The sequence below is a fragment of the Macrobrachium rosenbergii genome, chromosome 4, assembly GCF_040412425.1.
Source record: "Macrobrachium rosenbergii isolate ZJJX-2024 chromosome 4, ASM4041242v1, whole genome shotgun sequence".
Lineage (NCBI taxonomy): Eukaryota > Metazoa > Arthropoda > Malacostraca > Decapoda > Palaemonidae > Macrobrachium > Macrobrachium rosenbergii.
The window spans coordinates 80,861,524-80,882,242 of record NC_089744.1 but is presented as its reverse complement, the minus strand read 5'-3'; the positions used below and the strand labels follow the sequence as shown (position 1 = coordinate 80,882,242).

General features: G+C 35.7%; 2 protein-coding genes across 4 annotated transcripts in view; one reads left to right on the top strand and one right to left on the bottom strand.

Moving 5' to 3' along the window:
* Positions 1 to 2,215, top strand: part of LOC136838126 (dnaJ homolog subfamily C member 28) — a 12,882-nt gene extending 10,667 nt beyond the window's left edge. Inside the window, exon 9 of the mRNA XM_067102983.1 lies at positions 560 to 2,215. Within this exon, the coding sequence (XP_066959084.1) occupies positions 560 to 820 (261 nt within the window). The 3' untranslated portion in view covers positions 821 to 2,215. The remainder of the gene's footprint in view (positions 1 to 559) is intronic.
* LOC136836062 (tRNA (cytidine(32)/guanosine(34)-2'-O)-methyltransferase-like) lies at positions 1,961 to 20,719 on the bottom strand. 3 transcript variants are annotated; one of them, XM_067099986.1, is made up of 7 exons: positions 20,656 to 20,719; positions 17,549 to 17,807; positions 14,829 to 14,898; positions 12,071 to 12,252; positions 6,840 to 7,049; positions 5,907 to 6,094; positions 1,961 to 3,701 (listed from the first exon to the last, which is right to left on the bottom strand). In XM_067099986.1, exons 2-7 carry the CDS (start codon positions 17,667 to 17,669, stop codon positions 3,444 to 3,446), a joined length of 1,029 nt encoding a protein of 342 aa, XP_066956087.1. In that variant the 5' UTR covers positions 17,670 to 17,807; positions 20,656 to 20,719; the 3' UTR covers positions 1,961 to 3,443. The 3 variants fall into 3 exon arrangements, with proteins under 3 accessions (XP_066956087.1, XP_066956076.1, XP_066956095.1); XM_067099975.1 differs by having other exon boundaries at positions 20,494 to 20,704; XM_067099994.1 differs by having other exon boundaries at positions 20,504 to 20,704.

The window sequence follows — 20,719 nt, the reverse complement described above, 5'->3', positions numbered from 1 at the left end:
CGTGTTTGGACATTTCAGTGTCTTCTCTAATCCTTGTTAGGAGTACCATACACTTGATTTACACACCAGAGACAATACTAAAAGGTCAAAAGTGTTCCTTTAACTCCCAGTTGCAATTTTTCTACCTTTTACTTTTCATTATCACCTAATTGCCCAACCTCTTAACCTCAATGTTCAAATTTTCAGCTGGCACTTACAAAAAAATTCTTTGGGCAAGTCCTATGAGAACAGAAGTTTAAAAGAACAAGGTGAATTGTTCTTTTACACTAATGTGTGTATACCTAAATACTGAGTAAAGAGGAACCTTAAAAAATAAAAGTAAATTAAACTGAGTTTTCCATGTAAATTATACACATTAAGTTGAAGAGTTTTGTTGTGTGTTAGATTTTATTATGAAATTGAGTACAGTAATTAGCATATAAGGCTAAAGTTGCATCAAACACTGTTTTTTAAAAGTACAGTAACTGCTTTTGGATACATCAGTGGCCTTTGTGATATTTTATTTAATGTTGAATTTAGCAGTTACGCATGATAATATTTAGTTTTTTTTTGTTTTCAGTTGAAGTGGCAGAAGTCGCTGGAGCACCTTCAGGAAAACATAAGTGAGATGAATAAGAGAATCAATAAATATAATTTAATTGTGCCATCATTGAGTAAGCAGTTAGTTCACTTTCCTTTGAAATTAGAGGCAGAAAAAGCCCTTAAAGAAGGACTATCAAAGGACCAGCTCCCACCCCCCGAAGAAATAGAAGAAAAAGTTGCTGCAAAGGAAAGCTTTAGTTTTAGGAAAATATTTACCTCTCTTGGTTTTGGCAGGTAACATGATCTTGGTCCATAATGTGTGGTGAGACATTTGTAGTTCAACCAGACCCATGATTCAAAAATCATAGTTCTCATAGGGCTGATCTTAGTTCACTGAGTGAGCTAGTTATGAAGTATTTCTGGATTTTGTTGATAGAAAATTATGATAAACATTTTGGTCAACTATCTTCTGTTTTTCTTAGTACACAATCAAAATCCGATAAACTGTACATAGATGGATTTGCTATTTAACATTATGTAGAGGAATGTAAAAATATTTTGGATTTAATAATTGCTTTGTGAACAACATAAAGCAATTGCAAAGCAAGTTACTTTACAGAATAAGTATTTCTCTTGTATTAAATACCATACCTAATGTTGTAACTGTAGTAAGTCTTTCAGTATAATAATAATTCATTATTGTGCAATTACAATACAGTAGTTCCCTACTGGACATGAATTCATCATGTGGAAATGCAATTATGCATGACTGGAAAATATTAGATTAATATCTATGAATTTGCAGTGATTGATTTCAAAGTTCTCATGTCCAGATATCATTTTGGACTTCACACTAATATCTGTACTCACTCGGATTTAAATCAGTTTCAAGGACTTATTGATGGTGTACACAAATGTTTCAGTTTTTCTTTCAGTAAAGTTTGGTCAATATGGCCTTAGAGCACAAAATCGGTATTAACAGCAAAGAGTATGTTGAACCTAAGAGAGCCCATAAAGCTGTGGTTTAAGAAAGAAAAAAAAAACCAATGTGGACATTACAGAAACTTGGCAAAGTGTTGCAAATTTCACAAAATCTTAGGATAAAATTATGGAATATGATCCATGCATGTAACAGTATAAAAATCACTTAGACGATTATCAAAGGTTTTACAACATCTGTAACAACATTCATTTGTATGGACTGAAAAGTAGAAACAATGTTCCAAGCTCACCAGGTGCAAAATGTTCAAATGATGCAGGGATGTAGCTTCAAAAGATGAAGTGCAACACCTACGTCTTTCACGTTCGTATCACCTAGACCTAATAACATTATCACTATCATCTATTTTTATTATAGGAAAGAAAAAGAAATATTGCTGGTATCCAGTTTAACTTTTTTTTTTTTAAAGAATGTACTAGCCACTTTAATTTTTCTTAACTTTATTTTTTATTTTGTGTACAAGCCACTGTTTAATTTTTCTTAGTTATATAACAGTACTGCATAATCTAATTTTGTGTGTGTATGAGAGTAAGAGGTAGCCATCATTTATGTTTTTTAGATGCAGACTACATATGCAGTACTCTTATACATTATATTCTATTTTGTTAATTTTTGTTGCATTGATGTTTATACGACAATTCAAAAAGAAACTATATGTGCACCTTTATTGAAATATATATTGTATTATACAGAGTTTTCCATCTTTTGCCAATTCCAGCTTATATGAGGACTTTACACCAATTCCTTGTACATAATTGGGGGACTAGTAAGTAGTCCCTACTTCTCTGCAGCAGATGCACACAATAACCTACTGCAGAGAGCAGAAACCGTGGATAATGGTGAACCATAAGCAGATCTCATATTTGGCGGTAGCTCATCTGGTTTTATCTGGACTTCAAAATGGTAGTGGTCCCAAGTTCAAGCCCTGCTCATAATAGATTTTACTGGCAGCAGAACCTTACTTACTCTGTGAGCTAAGGAGGTAGGGGTTTTTGTGGAGTGCATAGGGTTACCTGCTGAGCCATCAGCAGCCACTGCCTAGTTCTCCCTGGTCCTACATGGATGGACGGAACACAGAGAGGTTGCCCCAGTGAAATGAGTGTGAACAAGCCAAACATCAAACTACTTGCCACTAGTCTTAAGATGGTTTCTTAATAATAAAAGGATACCTACGTCAACTTTTCTCCAAAGACTTTAAAACAACTGCAAGAAGACCCATGCTTCATCATCACCAAATGTTAACTTTGTGTCAACTTTGTCAATGTTGAGAGCTACTGGTAATAGTGCAGTTTTACTGGTTGCTATGTGGATCCATAGGAGGTTCATGTAGCAAAGGTCTATATCCTGCATACAAGGGAACATTGGTGGACCAAGGGAAAATGTTGGTTTCGTGATGTGCAGAACCCCAACCCTTACTCCCATCATTTGGATGGGACTAGGAATTTAAAAAGCGAGCCACTGATGGACTGTGGCATATTCTCACAAAACAAATTCTTCAGTTATCACTAAACAGAGTACCACAAGAAGGCAGAAGATGATAGCCTCATTGGTAAGATTCTTTGAAATTAATTGCTAACTCACATCAGGATCGAACCCAGAACTCTCAAATAAAAGGTGCTACCTAATCAGCAACCTGAGTGAACAAGATAAGGAGTGTTGCCGTATGGAGAATAATTTTATAAAAATACTTCATTCCACAAATACAAACTCTGATTTTACTGGAAATTCCCTCCTTTCAGAACCTTCAACTGGCATACTGTTACCATGTATCCAAGACAGTAACAGGCATGTGGCTGGTAAGACAAGGGAAGACCCCTTCCCAAGTTTAATCATCACTTCATTTGCCTTTCAGCACTTACATTCTCCAACCGTAGCTAGTATGATCAAGATGAAGTTAGAATGTTTCTGCATATAAAGATGCCTAAATATTTAACTGCTGTAATTTTTCTTCAGCAACATCAACAGTTTCAGAACATGCGCTGTCTTCAGTCTGTGGAACTTCTGAAATTTCTGCAGCCTTACTCCCTTCTTTATTTGCAGATACTTCATTAGTACTGCCATCACTGGAAGGTGCTGGTTCTTGCAAGTTAGTGCGCTTCATTGCTATCGCTGTTGAGTAGGCTGGGCTTATTGGAGGTTGAGTTGGTGGAAGATATGAATATGGCTTACTTTCCTCAGTCTGAAAAAATGCATTAATCATCTGTTAATATATTAAAATGTCAGTTTTTCTAAACTGGCATTTACTTAAACTATATGCTTTTGGTAGTTACAGTAAATATATATAAAAACTGTCAGTTACTACTGATGCTATCAACAAGGCAATTTTTATCCCAACTTCATTCATGCTACATGAAATAGTCTTTAGTTAGTATTTCACTATTTTTCATGAAAATAGTACATGAAATATTCATTAGTTAGTATTTCATTATTTTTCATGAAAATAGTACATGAAATATTCTTTAGTTAGTATTTCACTATTTTTCATGAAAATAGTACATGAAATATTCTTTAGTTAGTATTTCACTATTTTTCATGAAAATAGTGTAAAACTATCAAACTCCCTAACAGTGAATTCAATTATTTGTGGGGAAATTCTCCATTTCTCAATACGTTTGTCCCTCTTTTCCAGTGGTAGATTTTATTTAGACCTGACAGAAAGTAAGCATAATTAAACACTATGGAAATTCCTAAAAATATGACTATCCAAAAATAGCTGGACAAGTGATTGTTTTTATTTTTATCAATAAAGCTATGTCAGATGAATAAAATGGCATAATACAGGATAAGTTTTAAGTATACATAACCTTTGCATACCCTCCTGTATGAAAATCCAATGATCTGCTAGTGGCTTAAAGCCTTTGGCAACTTCTCCTTCACCACACTACTTTTTCACAGCAAATTATCATATAAGCAGAATGCAGGAAAAGTGAGGGTAAAAGTTAAGTGGGACAACAGATCCAAGTCAGCAAAAGGGTGCATTAATTGTGTAATTTCTTTTGTTATTTCATCATCTAAAACAGAAAATACAATTGTCACATAAATCTAAACACATGAATATAATGTACAAGATGAGGACATATGCTAATTGTTACTCATTAACAGCATATTTTTCACAACCTCATTTAGATATAATGCTATGCTAATGCTTCTGTATCTGGCCTTAGTTTTAGATTTCTAATATATTTTTTTTTATTCTTGCTGAATTCTAATACTGTAACTAACTCTTCTGTATGGATTCTGGATATGAAGCTATATACTGTACTATACTCACCAGTACATCTCGTCTAGAACTGACTGGACATCTTTCCCTGCCTTTAGTTACTATGAACTTGGTTTTACTGTGTGTGCACTGATTTCAAAGCCTTTCTTACATTTTTTTTAAACACTTAAGATATTATTTAATTTGACCATTAATGCTGGATCATCTACATACAGTGACTCCCAGGGGGTAACTTTTTCTTTCCTTTTTATCATTCTTTGTTATTCTGATACACAAAACAGGATCAATGCAGATCCCTCATGGAAACCAGAAGTTATCCTGTTCTGACATACCTGCCATTATTTTCATGTTACAACTCTTGACATAATATATTGTCACTCACTGAGTTTTACAGATATTCTCCACTTTCATAATGTTCATCTAACTGCCTGTCTTGTTACTTTGTCTACTGTTTTCTCAAGATCCACAAATGCAGTATATAACTATTTATTTTTACATGACATTTCTCTTGTAACTGCCAAAAATCTTTTATTTCAGCCTTGAGGCTGCCAATAAAGACCTAAAGCAGATCTTCAAGACCTCCTATATTTTCAAGTTATAGGGAATCTTTTCCTTTGCACAGTATTTCTGTCTTTATCACTTCTTCTATTAATATCTCCTTTATGATTTTATACAGTTTGGTTAACTCTACAATGATATCTGTCAAGCTTCTTTGAACAAATTGCAGGTTATTCCTTACAGTCCTCAAAATTTTTTACATTTGATATCCAAAGCTCTTAACCTCCTTGCACATTATTTTTTTGTTCATTCTTCCAGTGACCTAGTGAACCTACTTATTTATATTAATGACCTTATAACAATTGTACTACCAGCAGTTCATGTTGGACCAATATGCTGACTCTATTCTGCCTTGTCTAGCTTCCACTAAATTAAGTATTTCCCTCTTCCACAAACAACTGTCTTTGTAGTGCTTTTTACATTTAGCCCCCTTTATACTTCTCGTTTTGCAATCCTCTCCTTGTCAATAACTTCAAGTTTACAGTCCAGTGAGTTGAATTTTCATAGGAATGACCCAGATTTCAACAACCTCTTAAGGAGCAGTGATATTCCAGTTAGTGCTAACATTTTTGTTTTCTCTTTATAGTAAAAATTAGAATCACTCACCTGTAAAGGATATGTCATATCTGAATCATATGCAGAGAGATCACCACATGCTAAAAAAGGTACTATGACTCTATTAATGCCTTCCAAATCCTGCCATGAACCTTGGTAGCTGTGATCAAGTAAAGGATTCACCATGGTTGGTACATAACCAGGAGGGGGCCCATAGTCCTTGCAAACAACAAAAGACTCTGGAAAAATACATACATGACATCTTATCAGCAAAACAAACCAAGAAAAGTAAGTCTTGAAGTGTGACTCAGTAGTCTTGTTAAAACATTATACAGTATATACTTTATTATAACACTGTACAGGTATACACAAAAAGAGACACAATGGCTGTATATGCAGCATTCAATTATGTGTTAACACACACAATATTAATACCCATTAAACATACATGAATTCTACAGAGGTCAAATTTCAGATCTGACAATGTGTACATTATGCAGTTCTGCACATACAAATGCACAGTGATACTAAAGTATTACATATTCATTATGAATATCTAACTGGAAAATGGTACAGTATTCCATTTCTACAAATGCACCTATATGAAAATTTATAAAGATATACAAAGTAATAATTAGGCATTATTCTGGGTTTAAGTACCTTTACCTCCCATTAAATAGGAGTACATGTTCTTATTTGAAAATTTAGAAGCCTGCAAATAAGGTCAGTCCCTTCCATTTTTCATGTTTATATACACAGGTTTTTTAGTGAACAGTTTTCTGAAGCAAAAAGGTTAATGAGCTGCACATAAATGCTGTAAAAAAAACAAAAATGAATGTTACCATTCATGAAATAGCTGCAAAAACTCTTAAAAAGTTATGGAACTAGAGCATATACAGTATAACGTATATATCCCCAAATTTACATTTATACAGCTGTTATGGTTTTTTCTACCCTCATAAAACATACAAGAAATATACTCACCAATGCTAGAATTTCTAGATGATCTTGGTTTTGCTACGCTAACGTAACGAAAGAATACCTTGAGTTGTGAATAAAGTAACGTGACATCTTTTCCTCGGAAAATTTTTGCAACAAAAGTTCCACCTGGCTTCAGCACATGAGTAGTTATGTTCAGTGCAGCTAGTAATAGCTGAGCTTGAACATATTCGTCTAGGTCATGAAGTCCTGTCACTGAAAAGTCATATACAGTACAGTAAATCAGAAAATAAAGTCTATCAATTTAAAATTTAGTTTATAAAAGTCCTACAATCCTATATGTCTCAAATTGCATATACAATGGAAAATGTCAGTTTGTTTCATTGCAAACCCATTATTTTTATAAGGTAACCATAACACAGACTAAATAGTGGCTAATGCCGAGTCACAAACACACACAATAAAATAGGCACTCTTCAAGCATGTGTGACTTGAAATAGGCGAGATACACATATGAGAACTGTCTATACATAAGGACCCTCAACCCAGTTCGAAAAACAAACTGCAAGAGTAGGGGAGCAGGGTGTTGTTGTTGTTGTTGTTGTGGTTCCCCAGACTCTGTTATGCCAGGAAGCCTGCACCGTGCAAGAAGGACACCACGCTTACTGGATCTGACCATAACTGTGTGGTAGTGTGGATGTTGTGTTGTTGTCTAAGGGCTGCGAAGTTAGGGCAATCTACTAAGAGATGTGTAATTGTGTGGGGACTAACTTGGCAGAGTGGACATATGTCTGTTTGGGTGTTGTCTATGCGGTGTTTGTAGGTGTTTAGTGATTGGTGATGACCACAGCGAAGTTGAGTCAGGTGTACTCTCTCCAATCTTGAGAGCTGTGTTTCTGTGCTGCTTATGTTGGGTGGGGGTGCCAGTATTTTGTTGTTGGGAAGGTTATTAAGTGCTTGTCTGGTGAGGTGAGTATGGATGTGCTTTTTGTTTTGTGTGATGTTTGTGGGTGGTGGTATAGAATTCAAGATATCTGTATAGTGTCTGTGTGGTGTATTCGCTATTTGCCTGTGTGTTGGAGGGTGGTCGTGAAGGTAATAGCATGGGCTGTTTGTGTTGTTTATGACCGATGCCAAGAATTGTGTGCCTCTCATGTCTAAGTGTTGCCTGATGGTGAGAATCTTGGTTTCGGCGTGTAAGTGTTCTATTGGTGTGGATTGTGTACTGCCAAGGATGATTCTAAGAGCTGTGTTTTGTATTATTTGTAGTTTGTTTAGTTGTGTGTTGGATATGGCAGGGTGCCAGGCTGGGCTGGCGTAGTTTATTATGGAGCGGATGTATTGTTTGTATACTGTGATGAGCGTTTCTTTTGTTGTCCAAATGTTGTGCCTGTTAGTGATCTTAGTGCATTTAGTCTAGGTCTGCATTTCTTGATGATGTTACTGACATGTGGAGCAAATGACATTGAAGTGTTGTATGTGACTCCTAGGATTTTTGTTTCATGTGTGTGTGGAATTGTGGTGTTGTTCAGCGTTGCTGTGGGTCTGTACTGATGTTCTTGGTTGTGACTAGTGAGTAGTGTACTTGTGGATTTTGTTGGTGCTACCTGTAATCTGTTTTGTGTGAGCCAGTTTTCAAGTTGTGTTATGTAAGTCTGTACTTGTGTGGAGCATACGTTTTTGTCTGCATGTATTGATATGATTGTTAGATCGTCTGCATATGAGGAGATGTATATGTTGTTAGGTGGTGTTGGTATGTCATGCATGAATAGGTTAAAAGGGGAGCAGGGTGTCATGCACATCACTGGTCACAGGTGAGACAAGGGTGTGGCCCCATCCACACATTGCACTCAGGCAGATAACAAGTTAAGGCAGCAGTCTAAGACAGGCCACATGGTTGGGAGGTGGAACATGTCACCAGTCACAGGTAAGACAGGTGTATGCTGTTGTGTGACATTCACAGATAATGAAAAACAAACCATCTGTCCTATTCCATAACCCATAGGTGTGCATGATGGTGCACATCGCCAAATGTAAGTAAAACAGTTACACAGTTCATCACCATGTGTATTATGTGGTCCATGAGATTGGGCAACAGTGCTCCCATCACCTAGTTACAAGAGCATAAGTCATCAATGCAGATGAGGCAGATGTGTGACCAGCCCATCCATGTGCACACTGCCTAAAAGAGGAGTTACTTTGAAAGACCCTGGTACACATTACACAATACATGAGTTTTGACCAAAACAGGCGTAAGTTCTCCCTGCGTTGCCATTGGCTGTGAGGTTAATTGATATTGCAGCATAGATAAAAGGTCTCATAGTATAATTTTGTGAAAATGTATTTATTAAAATATATATATACTCATATAATACCAGTGCTAAAATAAGGAAGAGAATAATTGGAATATATTAACTATGCTAGACTATGCAACCTGGTAATAGTGAAAATAACAATAACAACCATGCGTTAAAATTGATTCTAGGCGAATTCATCTACAGCAATTCATCTACGCCAGTTTGTCTACAACTACAATTCATCTACAACAGTTTACCTACATTTACATTTCTACTACTATTCATCTACTGATACAAATCATCTACAAACCAGTATTCCTAAAAATTATATGATAAAAAAATCTTAATGAGAGAGAGAGAGAGAGAGACTATTAGCATTAAACAACCCATTGAAACTGAACTTCTATACTGTCTAAATTACCAGTATGGTAATTTAGACAGTACGGAAGTCCAGTTTCTTGGTTACTTCGAAGTTTATCTTTACTGCATCTAGATTGCCTTTACTTTTATTGTTTTTGAAAACTAACCCTATACAATGGCCTCTCCTCAGTATATCGAATTGGAAAAATGAAAGAGAAAGTTAGTTCATTGCGGATACATATTCTATTAAAACCGAGAAAATACAGCCACATATATTTGGAAGTGTGAACAATATCACAAAATCAAGTGCCGTGCTTGTCTGACAACAGTGGACGATGAAGTTGCTAATGCTGTGCATGAACATATCACACAATACATGCCAAGGAGATTGAAGCAACAAAAACTGTTAAAAGAATTCATCAAATGGCTAAATCTACATATGACTCTCCACACTCAGTAATATCTAACATTCTTGAAGATTGCAGTGTTGCTACTGTACCTAAACTCCCAAAGATGCAGAGTTTCAGAAAAGGACAATGCATCTGTAAGGCAAAGAAGTAATATGGTTCCTGCTTTACCAAAAAATTGTAGTGAATTAGAGTTTCCTGATGAATTTACAAAATCTCTTAGGGGAGGTCAATTTTTGCTTTGCAATTCTGGTCAGTGGGATAAGTGCATGGTGACTTTTGCCACTAGACATAACCTTCAGTTATTAGCTCTAAGCAACTTTTGGCTTCCTGATGGTACTTTAAGACAGTACCTTTGTTATTCCATCAGTTATATGCATTGCATAGCTTAAAAGAAAAACCCTCACTGCCACTCATCTTTCAATTACTGCCAGACAAACCTGAGGAAATGTATAGACAACTTTTGCAACAAATAAAGAATATTGAACCTTCAGATTTTGAAAGAGCCATGCAGAATGCAATGCTTAAAGAATTCCCTAATGTGGAATTGAAGGGTTGTTTCTTTCATTTTTATCAAGCTGTGTTTCACTCAATTCGAAGGAATGGATTGCAAAATTTTTATGAAACAAATGCGGATTTCTCTTTGAGCCTTCGAATGTTGCCAGCAATAGCGTTTGTACCTGTTGGAAACATAATAGAGAGCTTTGAATTGTTGAGCAAGAACAATACTTTTCCTCCTGAGGCTCATGAGTTATGGAATCTATATGTTGTGGTTCTAAACGATATGCAAAGAACAAACAATGCAGTTGAGGGGTGGCACAGAGCTTTCCAGAGCCAAGTCACAGCTTACCATCCAAATATTTGGAAGTTCATTGAATGTTTGAAGAAAGAACAAAATTTCAATGAAGCTTAGATTGAACAGTATCTTTCCAGGAAAGAACCCCAGGCTCCAATAAAGCACTACCGTGATACCTCGCAATGCATCAAAAGACTTGTGGAAAATTTTAGTATTGATAATATCCAGGGATATATTCTTGGAATCGCTCACAACCTTTCTTTTTAGATTTTATATGGAATTTCTGTGAAATTAAACTTCAGTTTTATTGAATAAATTTTTCTTTATTGAATTTGATCCCTTGCACTACATGAATGTATTCTTTATGGAATAAAAAATATTAATTACCCCTTTGAAAAATCTAATTATCCTTGGGAATCTTTGAGCCAAATATTTAACATAGAAAATAAATACCAGTTAGAAACTAAGCTAAAACTTAATAGGAATAAACAAAAACTGCAGAATTGAACCAGAACTTAGCAGAACATGAAGAAACGTAACAAAGCCTAAAAGGTTATAAGAAAATGTAACCCAAATCAAAATGATTTTCTTATAAATGAATTAATTAGGTGAATTTTAATTGTAGGTGAATTGTTGTAAGCAAATTGGTGTAGGTGAATTGTTGTAGACAAATACACAGGACACAGTTAAAATTATATGATGATGGAAAACTAATAACACCCCAACATGAACAGAATCAGAGAACACAGGAAGAAAAAAGTAATGGAAAGCATTGAATACTGAACTATACAACACTGAAAAACCAATGATATTAAGTACTGTACCATAAAATAAGCCAAAAGGAAATGAAATGCAATTGCAATATAATATTTAGATTTTATAACCTACACAAACAGGATACTGACTAGAATAACATGAATGAATTGTAATTCACCATAACAGAGAGAAAATACCTACACCAAACTATGTAGATAGTAACAAGGAGTAGCTGTTTTTCGGAGGAAAAAGGGCATTATATACAACACTGGGGAACTGCAGCAAAATGGCACTCAACTCCAGCCAGTGAAGAAAATCACTAAATAATGAATAATCAAGAAACATTTAAGGAAAAAGGGAACGACTTATGCACATGCCATTACTACAGCCAAAATCAGGAAATTCAAACAGAAACTAGAAGCTAAAATGACATGGTGTTGATTGCTTGCCAGACACAGTGGGAGTAAGTTAAACCACCACCAGAGGCACTGTCCTACTCAGGTGTATGCCTGACCAGGTGAGCTTCTTCCTTTGGGGTGTGTCATGAAGATGGGCAATTGTAAATTTATGGAGTTGTGTTAAAACAACTAATTTTTTCTATCAGTCTTTATTAACATTTCCTAACTTGTTGGACAGCAGAATTTTCTCAAACAAACCTACCATCAGGTGCCCCATCACAGACCACTAACTGCGCTGTCTCTCCCTGAAAGTGGCTTATGATGGCTTCTGCTGTACTGGTCTTTGTTATATCACCCTGAATCTGAACTACTCCTGGTAAAGGTGCCATTGCCTGTAAATCTACTGCAACAATCTTCACACTTGCTGGGTCTGGTGAAGCACTCCTGAGCATACAAAGGTAACAGCCATCAGTAACCTAAGTCACAACTTACTAGCATCATCATTGAACTATTAAAAGATAAAAAAAATATGTACATACTGTATATACATGGAAGTGTATTCAAATAATTCTGAATCAAACGTTCAAAATGTTCATGTTTCAAAGATGACTTTATTTTACAAAATCCCTTATGGTTGGTTCAAGTATGAGACCTGAATACAAAAGTAAGTCTGAAGAAGCAAAGCAATTTAGCTGGATGGTATCCTTAAATAGGGAAAAGCCTCTTTTTCCTCCCTTAAATACAGACAAACTAAAAATTACTCAGCAGCTGTACAGTTATCTATACTTTCATACATGCAAACCTATTACTTAACAGCGTTACTAATGATCATCTGGTTACAGGTTAGGCAAATTACTCTGGAGCTATTACAGTATGCTGTCATTATCATCAAATCTGAAATAACTGTCAAGTTGACAGTTACTACTTGAAACCTCATTAACTCATGTCCTCTACTTGGATAGTATCTATTATGCTCACAAGTGAGCAGAGTAAATATTATCTAGACAGCTTAACCCATCAACTCTCCTGCTGTTAAGCCCTGGAGTACAAATCACTTGTATTACTGTAGCCGGACTAGCTTGCATTATGATTCTCAAGGAATTAGGTTACACTGATAATGAAAGCAAACCATGCTTTTGGTACTTTCTGTTTCTGACAAGTAAATATTCTTTTGCTTGAAAACATATAGTGAAAGTTGACTGACATCTACAGACATTTTAACATACTTCAGTAAAATTAACTGCATCAAAAATTCATTTCCAAAAATCCTTCACTTTCTGAACAATGATCTAGTTAGTGCAAAACCCTACCTTGGGACTAAGCTACAGACATTGGAATTATCTCCCTATGAAAAAGAATACTGTAATGGTGTTTCTAGAGGTCATCATATAAAGTGTTTTGAAACAGACAAGAATATGAGGCTTCGGAATCTTTTAAGATCCTTATTGGTTTTAGATGAAGCCTTGTCTGGCATGTAGGAACTCTCAGTTTTTCTAATGAAGACAATAGTGGGCTGTTGTTTTCTATCACCCAGGATCTGGATGCATGTATTATGAGTACAGTACAGTGCACTACAAGGTTCCCTTGGGCATGTCTAAAAGGAAATTCTGCAACAAAATACAGCAGTAGAATCCATGGGTAAAGGTAGTTTCATCAAGAAAATTCCTATGGCCTTGTAAGTGTTGAAATACCAGTGAGTAAAAAGTAGTATTTAACAATTAACAGACACATCTCTTCTTCAAGTACTGAAAGGACCTCCTAAAACAGAGAAGATAAGAAGTACGCCATTTCCATATAAAAATTTAATCCAAGCTAAACTGCTACTATATTAGCATTTCTTTCTTGCCAATTTAAGCAAAAATGGCTCCTGAAAATTTTGTCAGTTTTCATCACCAGCACAAAGGTTCATTGCCTAAAAATGCAGTTTCTTGCTAAAATTACTGTATACAGAAATTCAAATTCTAAGAAAACCACACAGTATATGTACAGTAATTCATATTTCTATTTTGAAAATTTTTTTGTTGTAACTGTAGAGCCTATTAGGTCTACTATTGTATGCTACAGAGCAGTGGTTCTTGACCTTTTTATTATAACGTCCCCACTAAGAGTTTGTCCTTCCCTCCACGGCCCCCTCCCAGATTTAAAGGAAATGAAAGAGAGAGAGAGGGGGGCGTTTTTATTCTTTTGGGAATAAATTAGTGAGATACCTGACGCTGCTTCTTAGCGACTCTTGTCAAGAAAATAACGAATATAATTAGAGAATTTTTTATGTTTCCATAGGGTTTGTGCCCCCCCTGAAAATTGCTGATGTCCCCTAGGGGTGCGTGCCCTCCAGGTTGAGAACCACTGCGTGTTGAGGTAGTTAAAAGATCCCTTAGAGTAGCATGATGTGTACACTGGCATTTACCGCACAGCCAACCTTGTCACACTGTGCTTTAAGCTAATCAATGTAAAACAAATAAATAAAAAAATAAAAACAATATTAATTCATTTCACACAGCTTGTGAATTTTACCCATGCATAAGAGATATTTAAATACCCATGGGGAAAATAATGTAATCTGTGAATTTACAAACTTACTGACAAGTGTGAAACTGGAAATTAAAAGAAAAAGTCTAACACTACTTTGGCAACTGTACAACATTTTATGCTGTGCCTAAGATTTTGGACGATAAAAAAAGTCACAGAGTTAATATTGAGCATGACTATAAAACCCACATTTATGAATCCAACTCTATGGTCATTGAGCAACAACTGTTGCATCACCAGCTACCACCATAGAGCTCTTGCTTAGACGAAAAAGTAACCATGCTGCATATACCTGCAGTGATTAGGAACCTGGCTACCAGTATAGTAAGTAATGGCAAATAAATATTAAAATTTCACAAAACTGATAGTTTGTTCTTTGATACAAAGTTAAAATGGTTTTAGATTTGTTTAAAACTCACTAGATAAACAAATGAAGGATAATGTGTAAATTATTATTATTAATTCAACAGTGTATAACCTTGATACTGTACCTTAATGTACGAGATAACACTTGGCTCCAGCTACCAGGAGCAGCACACAAATCCACAACACGATTTACACCTGCAATATTTAAAGAAGCAAAATAATTCTGGATTTTGATATGAAAATAAACAAACTCAAACCAAAAGAAATAAGTAACTATGTATCTATTTTTCCCATAAAAGATCTTTTGGTATTCCTTAAGGGGATCGGCCGGTTTCCGACTTTTTTAACGACAGGTTGTTGATATATAGGGGGTTTGTTAAAGGATATTGTGTGGAACTTCTGGGGAAAAATTTTTTGTTCAGTGACCTTAGGTTTTGTGACACCAGAGCATTTTTTCGGCCAAAATGGCCATTTCAAAATGCATCTCCTCCTTTGCTTTTTTGGTTTTAAGGGATGAGATTTGAACCACGTATAAAACACATATGGACCTTCGATATAAAGCCGGGGATTTTTTATTTTTCAATTATTTTTCGAGATATGAATTTTTATTTTTTTTATGAAATTTTCCCGGAAAAATTACAGAAAAAAAATTGCCAAAAATCAGAAACTCAAAATATTAAAAATCCCCGGCTTCTTTTTAATCTACCATGTTTCCTCATATTATATATGAAATTTCATTTAGATTGGTCCAATACTAAGGAGGAGATACATTTTGAAGGTGAAAAACTTATGTTTTGAGAAACGGGCTTTCAAAGTTTTAGTTACATAAAAAAGTAAAAGGGACTTCAAAGACTGTGTTACAATTAATTCTATGGTTTTAATTTATATTTTTGGGTATTAATTAATGCAAAATGATTATAAATAAGAATATTAATTGATTATTTATGTGCCTAAGACACATTCTTATAAATTTTAGGTTCCTGGTCACCCCCTGCCTGATCTTGCTGCAAAGGTATTACTCTAGGGAATCATAGTTGCCTACACTTTTTTTATTAGTGTCTGAATCCATCCTTGCCAAATGGATCCTGGGAATTACTTTTCATTCACAAAAGATTCGTGATTCAAGTAATTCATCAAGTCTTGCTTCACTTATTATGATCATTTTATTTTCAGGATCGTCTATAATATCAGCCTCCGAGCTACTGCTTTTTTTCTAAAATATCTTTGCCCTTTGGTAGTGACGAACAAATAAAAAGAGGCGTTTAGGGGTGGATGTGGTTGGTCTCTGGTCAGCAGAGATCGCTGCCTGCGCCGTTTGATGGGGACAACTCTCTCTCTCCGTTGCTCCATTCCCTCTATGGCACTAATTTCTCGAACTCTTTCTTCTACTTTCGCCTGGACTTTTCCACTTGGCTTTTCCGCATTCTAGAAGCATGAAGTGAACTCTTGGACCTTTTAGGCACGGTGAAAAACAAAAACACCGCAGAAAATACAGAGTTCAGTCAAGGCTAGCGAGCATGAAAAACGTGTCCCTCTAGCTTGGAAGTTTATAGGCAACTCTCGGCCACAGTCGGCGTCATGGCATGACGTGTGCGTTGTCATGGCTAGGAATAACTAAAAAGGTGCCGAGTAGGATATTATTGACATTATACTTTTTCATTTCAAAGGAAAAATATATACAAAAACTATACCAGACTAAATCATTTGCGCTACTGGTGTTTTATGGGTATATAGTTATTGTTACAAAGGCCATAACTAGAGAAATACGCAAATTTTAGCATAATATTTCGTGGACACATTCTTGAAAAAGCCATAGAATTTTTTTCAGCAGATCGAATTTTTTAAAGATTATTGGGTTTTTAGGCAGCCAATCCCTTTAAAGAACTGTAATACTTTCTGGAAAGCATTACAAGTTTGTCATCATTAAAGGAAAGTCTATTAGACTCTTGCAGTAACTGGAGTTAAATGTGGCAGCCACTCCCACCTCAGCCCCTTCACTATGATAAAAATCCTTTGCACAGTTCAGTCAGCAGTAATGAATACAAAACTTAGATGGCTTTACTATTCATTAGTAGACTGAAAACCTTAAACCCTTTTACAAAAGTAACAACCATCTTTTTTTTTTCAAATATCTCCTAATTTGAAACAACAAGACACTATGATGGGGAAAAAATACGGCTTGTTTTACAATACATATTATAACACAGTTGAAATCAATTCTTAAAAATATTTATTCTCAGACAAGTTCACAAATTGCAAAGAATGATGCACCACACCAAATAAAAAGTACAGGCAATAATAATAATAATAATAATAATAATAATAATAATAATAATAATAATAATAATAATAATATAATTTAATAAGACTGCTCATTTATTATTTCTATACTTTCCTAAGGATTTATACTTAAATCATGGATGAACAGAACAAAAAAATGAATCGAATTTGGACAATTATGTGTAGGAAAAGATCAAAGGGAACAGATAAAAAGTAAGAAGAGGCCAATGTAACTGGGACTTAAGAGATGATGTAAATAACTTTTACTGTTCAAGGCACAACATAGGCTGTGGCACCCTACATGGACATTTAGAATGCTTTAAATAGATTCTTTCTCTGGGCATGACATCTAACAAAAGCTGGTTTACTGCTTAAATATGAAAAAAGGTTTGAATAGTTTGTTAGATTGATCCATTCAGTGTTTCCCTTTTACATGAAGATGGATTGAGTTGCAAAACAATGCAGGCTGTTGTTAATTTCTTCATGTGAGGAATAAAGATAAATCTCATCAAAGACTTGATAAGCCACTGCCAATAACAAGTGGGAATAAGAAGCACAATCTTACCTTCAAAAATATTGAATTCTTCATTAATCTGGATGAGCTTAAATGCGCTTCTTGCCCTCCAGCCTTCCTCTTTAGCGAGACGATAGTAAACATCACGCTTGTCTTTGGAACTGCGACCCATTTTCTTTCTGTTATTATGACGATTCTTTCTTGTTTCTTAGGACTTATTTTCTTGAGTGTGTCCTTCTGATACTGCTTCACAATACTTGCACTCTTTTGCCCAACAATTTTATTCAGTAAGAGTAAAACATGAAATTACCTGAAATTTCCAGAATATGCCATTAGTGCCCCACCTATGGCATATGCCTTTCAGTGTAAGAGTAAATGAATACTGGAAGAAAAAATATAACAAATAATAATGCTGAATTACAGGTTACAAAATCTTAAATTTGATAAACACTGTACTCTTCCTGTGGGTAAAGATTGAGGGACAAGTCTCAAATGATATGGTACCTGGTTTATGAATGTAAGCCCATTCTCACCTTTATGATGACTTAGGAAATTCTTTCCATAAGAAATGAGATAAGCTAAATGTTCAACCAAAGTCAAAGGAACTGAGGTGGGAATAAAACAACTAAACTGTTTTATTAACCCACAAACACCAAACATTTAAGAAAAAATGGAGCTGATATATGTAAGGGAGAATCAAATGATGAAACTAGCAAACACACTACAGTATTTCTTCTCTATATTTATTCTCTCCACCTAATCAGTGATATTATACAACTGCTTTGTAACAACTTCAGCCAACCAGACCTTCAATTTACTTATTTTCATGCCTGTGCATCTTTTACCTCAGAGACACTGAGATGGAGAAAGGCTGTCTTTTGTTAAAGACTAAATTTGAAAACAAATAAGTTTCATAAGTCTGTTATCACTAATATTGTCATTCAAGTGTCTTTACAACTTAACATGTATCCTGCACTGGACATGGAAAACATTGGTCTTATTTTCTAAAGTAAGTGAAAAATATTTTAAGAACCTCACGGTATAGCAGACCCACAATTTTCAGCAAGTACAAGGTGAAAATGAAACTAGCAATTAATGGTGATGAATATGCCTCACATAGACACTTGGCTATTTACTTTCAGAAAGCCACACTCAACTATTCAAACTTTCCAAGGATATAAGATTGTCCTTTAAAACTGAGGTGAGCAGTAAGTATCAGGTATGTCAATGAGGATCCAACAGGGAAAAGATAGCCCCTCCCAAGGGGCTATGGTACCACCCTCCCCCTAGGTCAGGTAAGACATAGTATCCACGGTCAAGTTACTCTAGGTAAGGGTTTTTCCCTGAAATTACCACTGTCATATTTTCATTCTGTTTACCTGGTTCTTTTCTCCTTTGCAATTTTGAATGATTACATGCACTATTTTTGTTTTTGAGCTGCTTCTCTTCTGTTCTGAGAAAATTTTCTATTGCTATGGCACTGACCACTTGTTTCTATTTTTCCACACCCAAAACACCCTAGTTTATCACTACAGTCACCCCATAAGATAAGCAGTCAGCAAAATATATGGTCATGTGTTTGGCAAGAGATTACTCTGTCAAACTTTTACCATGTTTCATCCCCACCCTTGGTATAAAAATGTGGCCAAGTTTCCATTACCCAACTAACCTGTGTCACCTAGTCCTAAACTATTTCACTAAGGGTTCAACTCTTTGGGAACCAAACCCAAACTCTTGCTTGAAAAACTTTGCCAATGACAATTGTAGTATACAGTATACTGTATCTCAGTATAGCCTCTCCTAGTTTAACCTCATCGATGGTGTAAGTTACTGCTTAGCCACACGTGGGCGGGATGGGGAGTGAGTCGTCTAGACCCCTTTATTCTACCTTTAGAGTTACAGCTTACCCAGTCAGGTTGTCCCAGGACCCAGCACCCGGTAGAACTAAGCAAGAACTCCACATCAAGTATTGCATTGGAAATTGATTTTTCCTATGGTATTTTGGTTCTTATTAAAAATTTACTGTCATTTTTTGTCGTTCGACTGTAATTAACCTGTTATTAGCTTCAGAAATTGTACACTGGCCATCTTGGAATGCTACTGCGCATGCACAGTATTATAGGGGAGTTTTTGGTAAAAGGTGGAGTTTCCTTCACCGGGAAGTTAGAGCCACCAGACAAAGTACCACGGCCTGCTAGGTTAGGTTCCTTTTATAATAAGTTTTCTTTGCCAGTCCCTTCTTAAACATAAGGCTTCCTGATGACTTGTGCATGCGCGGAACCATTCCATAACAACAACACGGCGGTCTGGTCTTTCTCCCAGTGTTTCCAAAAACCCACATTCCCAAAGGGTCCCCAACCACGTTGGATAGATACAGTGCGTCTTCGCCTTATGGCGCTCTTTCAGCACCGTAACTTGATGTTGCATCAAGTTACGGCACTAACGGCAAGAATAGGCATCAAATTAATGGTGCTTACAGCACCGTAACTTGATGCAACATCAAGTTACAGTGCCGTGACTCAAGTTATGGCAATGTAAGTTCCATTAAAGCGGTGATAACGACAAAAAACCAACTTAAGACGGGGCAATGGAACGGATCCCCAGCTGTAAGTCGAGGACGTACTGTATGAGGTTAATAATAACTGACCAACAATTCGTCAGCAACATTAAATGTTAGGAAAAATCAATCTCCAAGGTAACAGTCCATGCGTGCAGAGCTCTTACCTAGAAATACCCAGCACCCTAGCAGTAGGTTAGGTTAGGGAAGGTGAGATCACAATGTGTCCCCGCGAAAATATATTCTGATGTACCGGTATTTTCACGCAGCTTGAAAAATTTTTGTATTGATTTTTTTACAAGGTAAGAATGCAGAACGATGGGACTGGTTGTATTTAAGTCGCCCCCAGACATAAATACTGTAAAATAAAGTTGTTAAGCGTACTCTAGCCGAAAGTATAGGGAAAAAAGTTTTCTACTAAGTACACGTTTGTACTTACGAAATTTTACCTAAAACACAAGACAAGCTGTCCGAACAATATTTTGTTCGTGTGTCAGTGAAAACTTAAATTATCACATAATCAACAAGGTCCGAACAATATATAGTTCATCATATGTCAATGAGAACTTGAAATATCACATAATTCAGAGATTATGTTTACGTAGAACACAAGATGCACCAGCCACCAGTACTTAGACAGTAGTAGTAGTATTTGTAGGTAATCG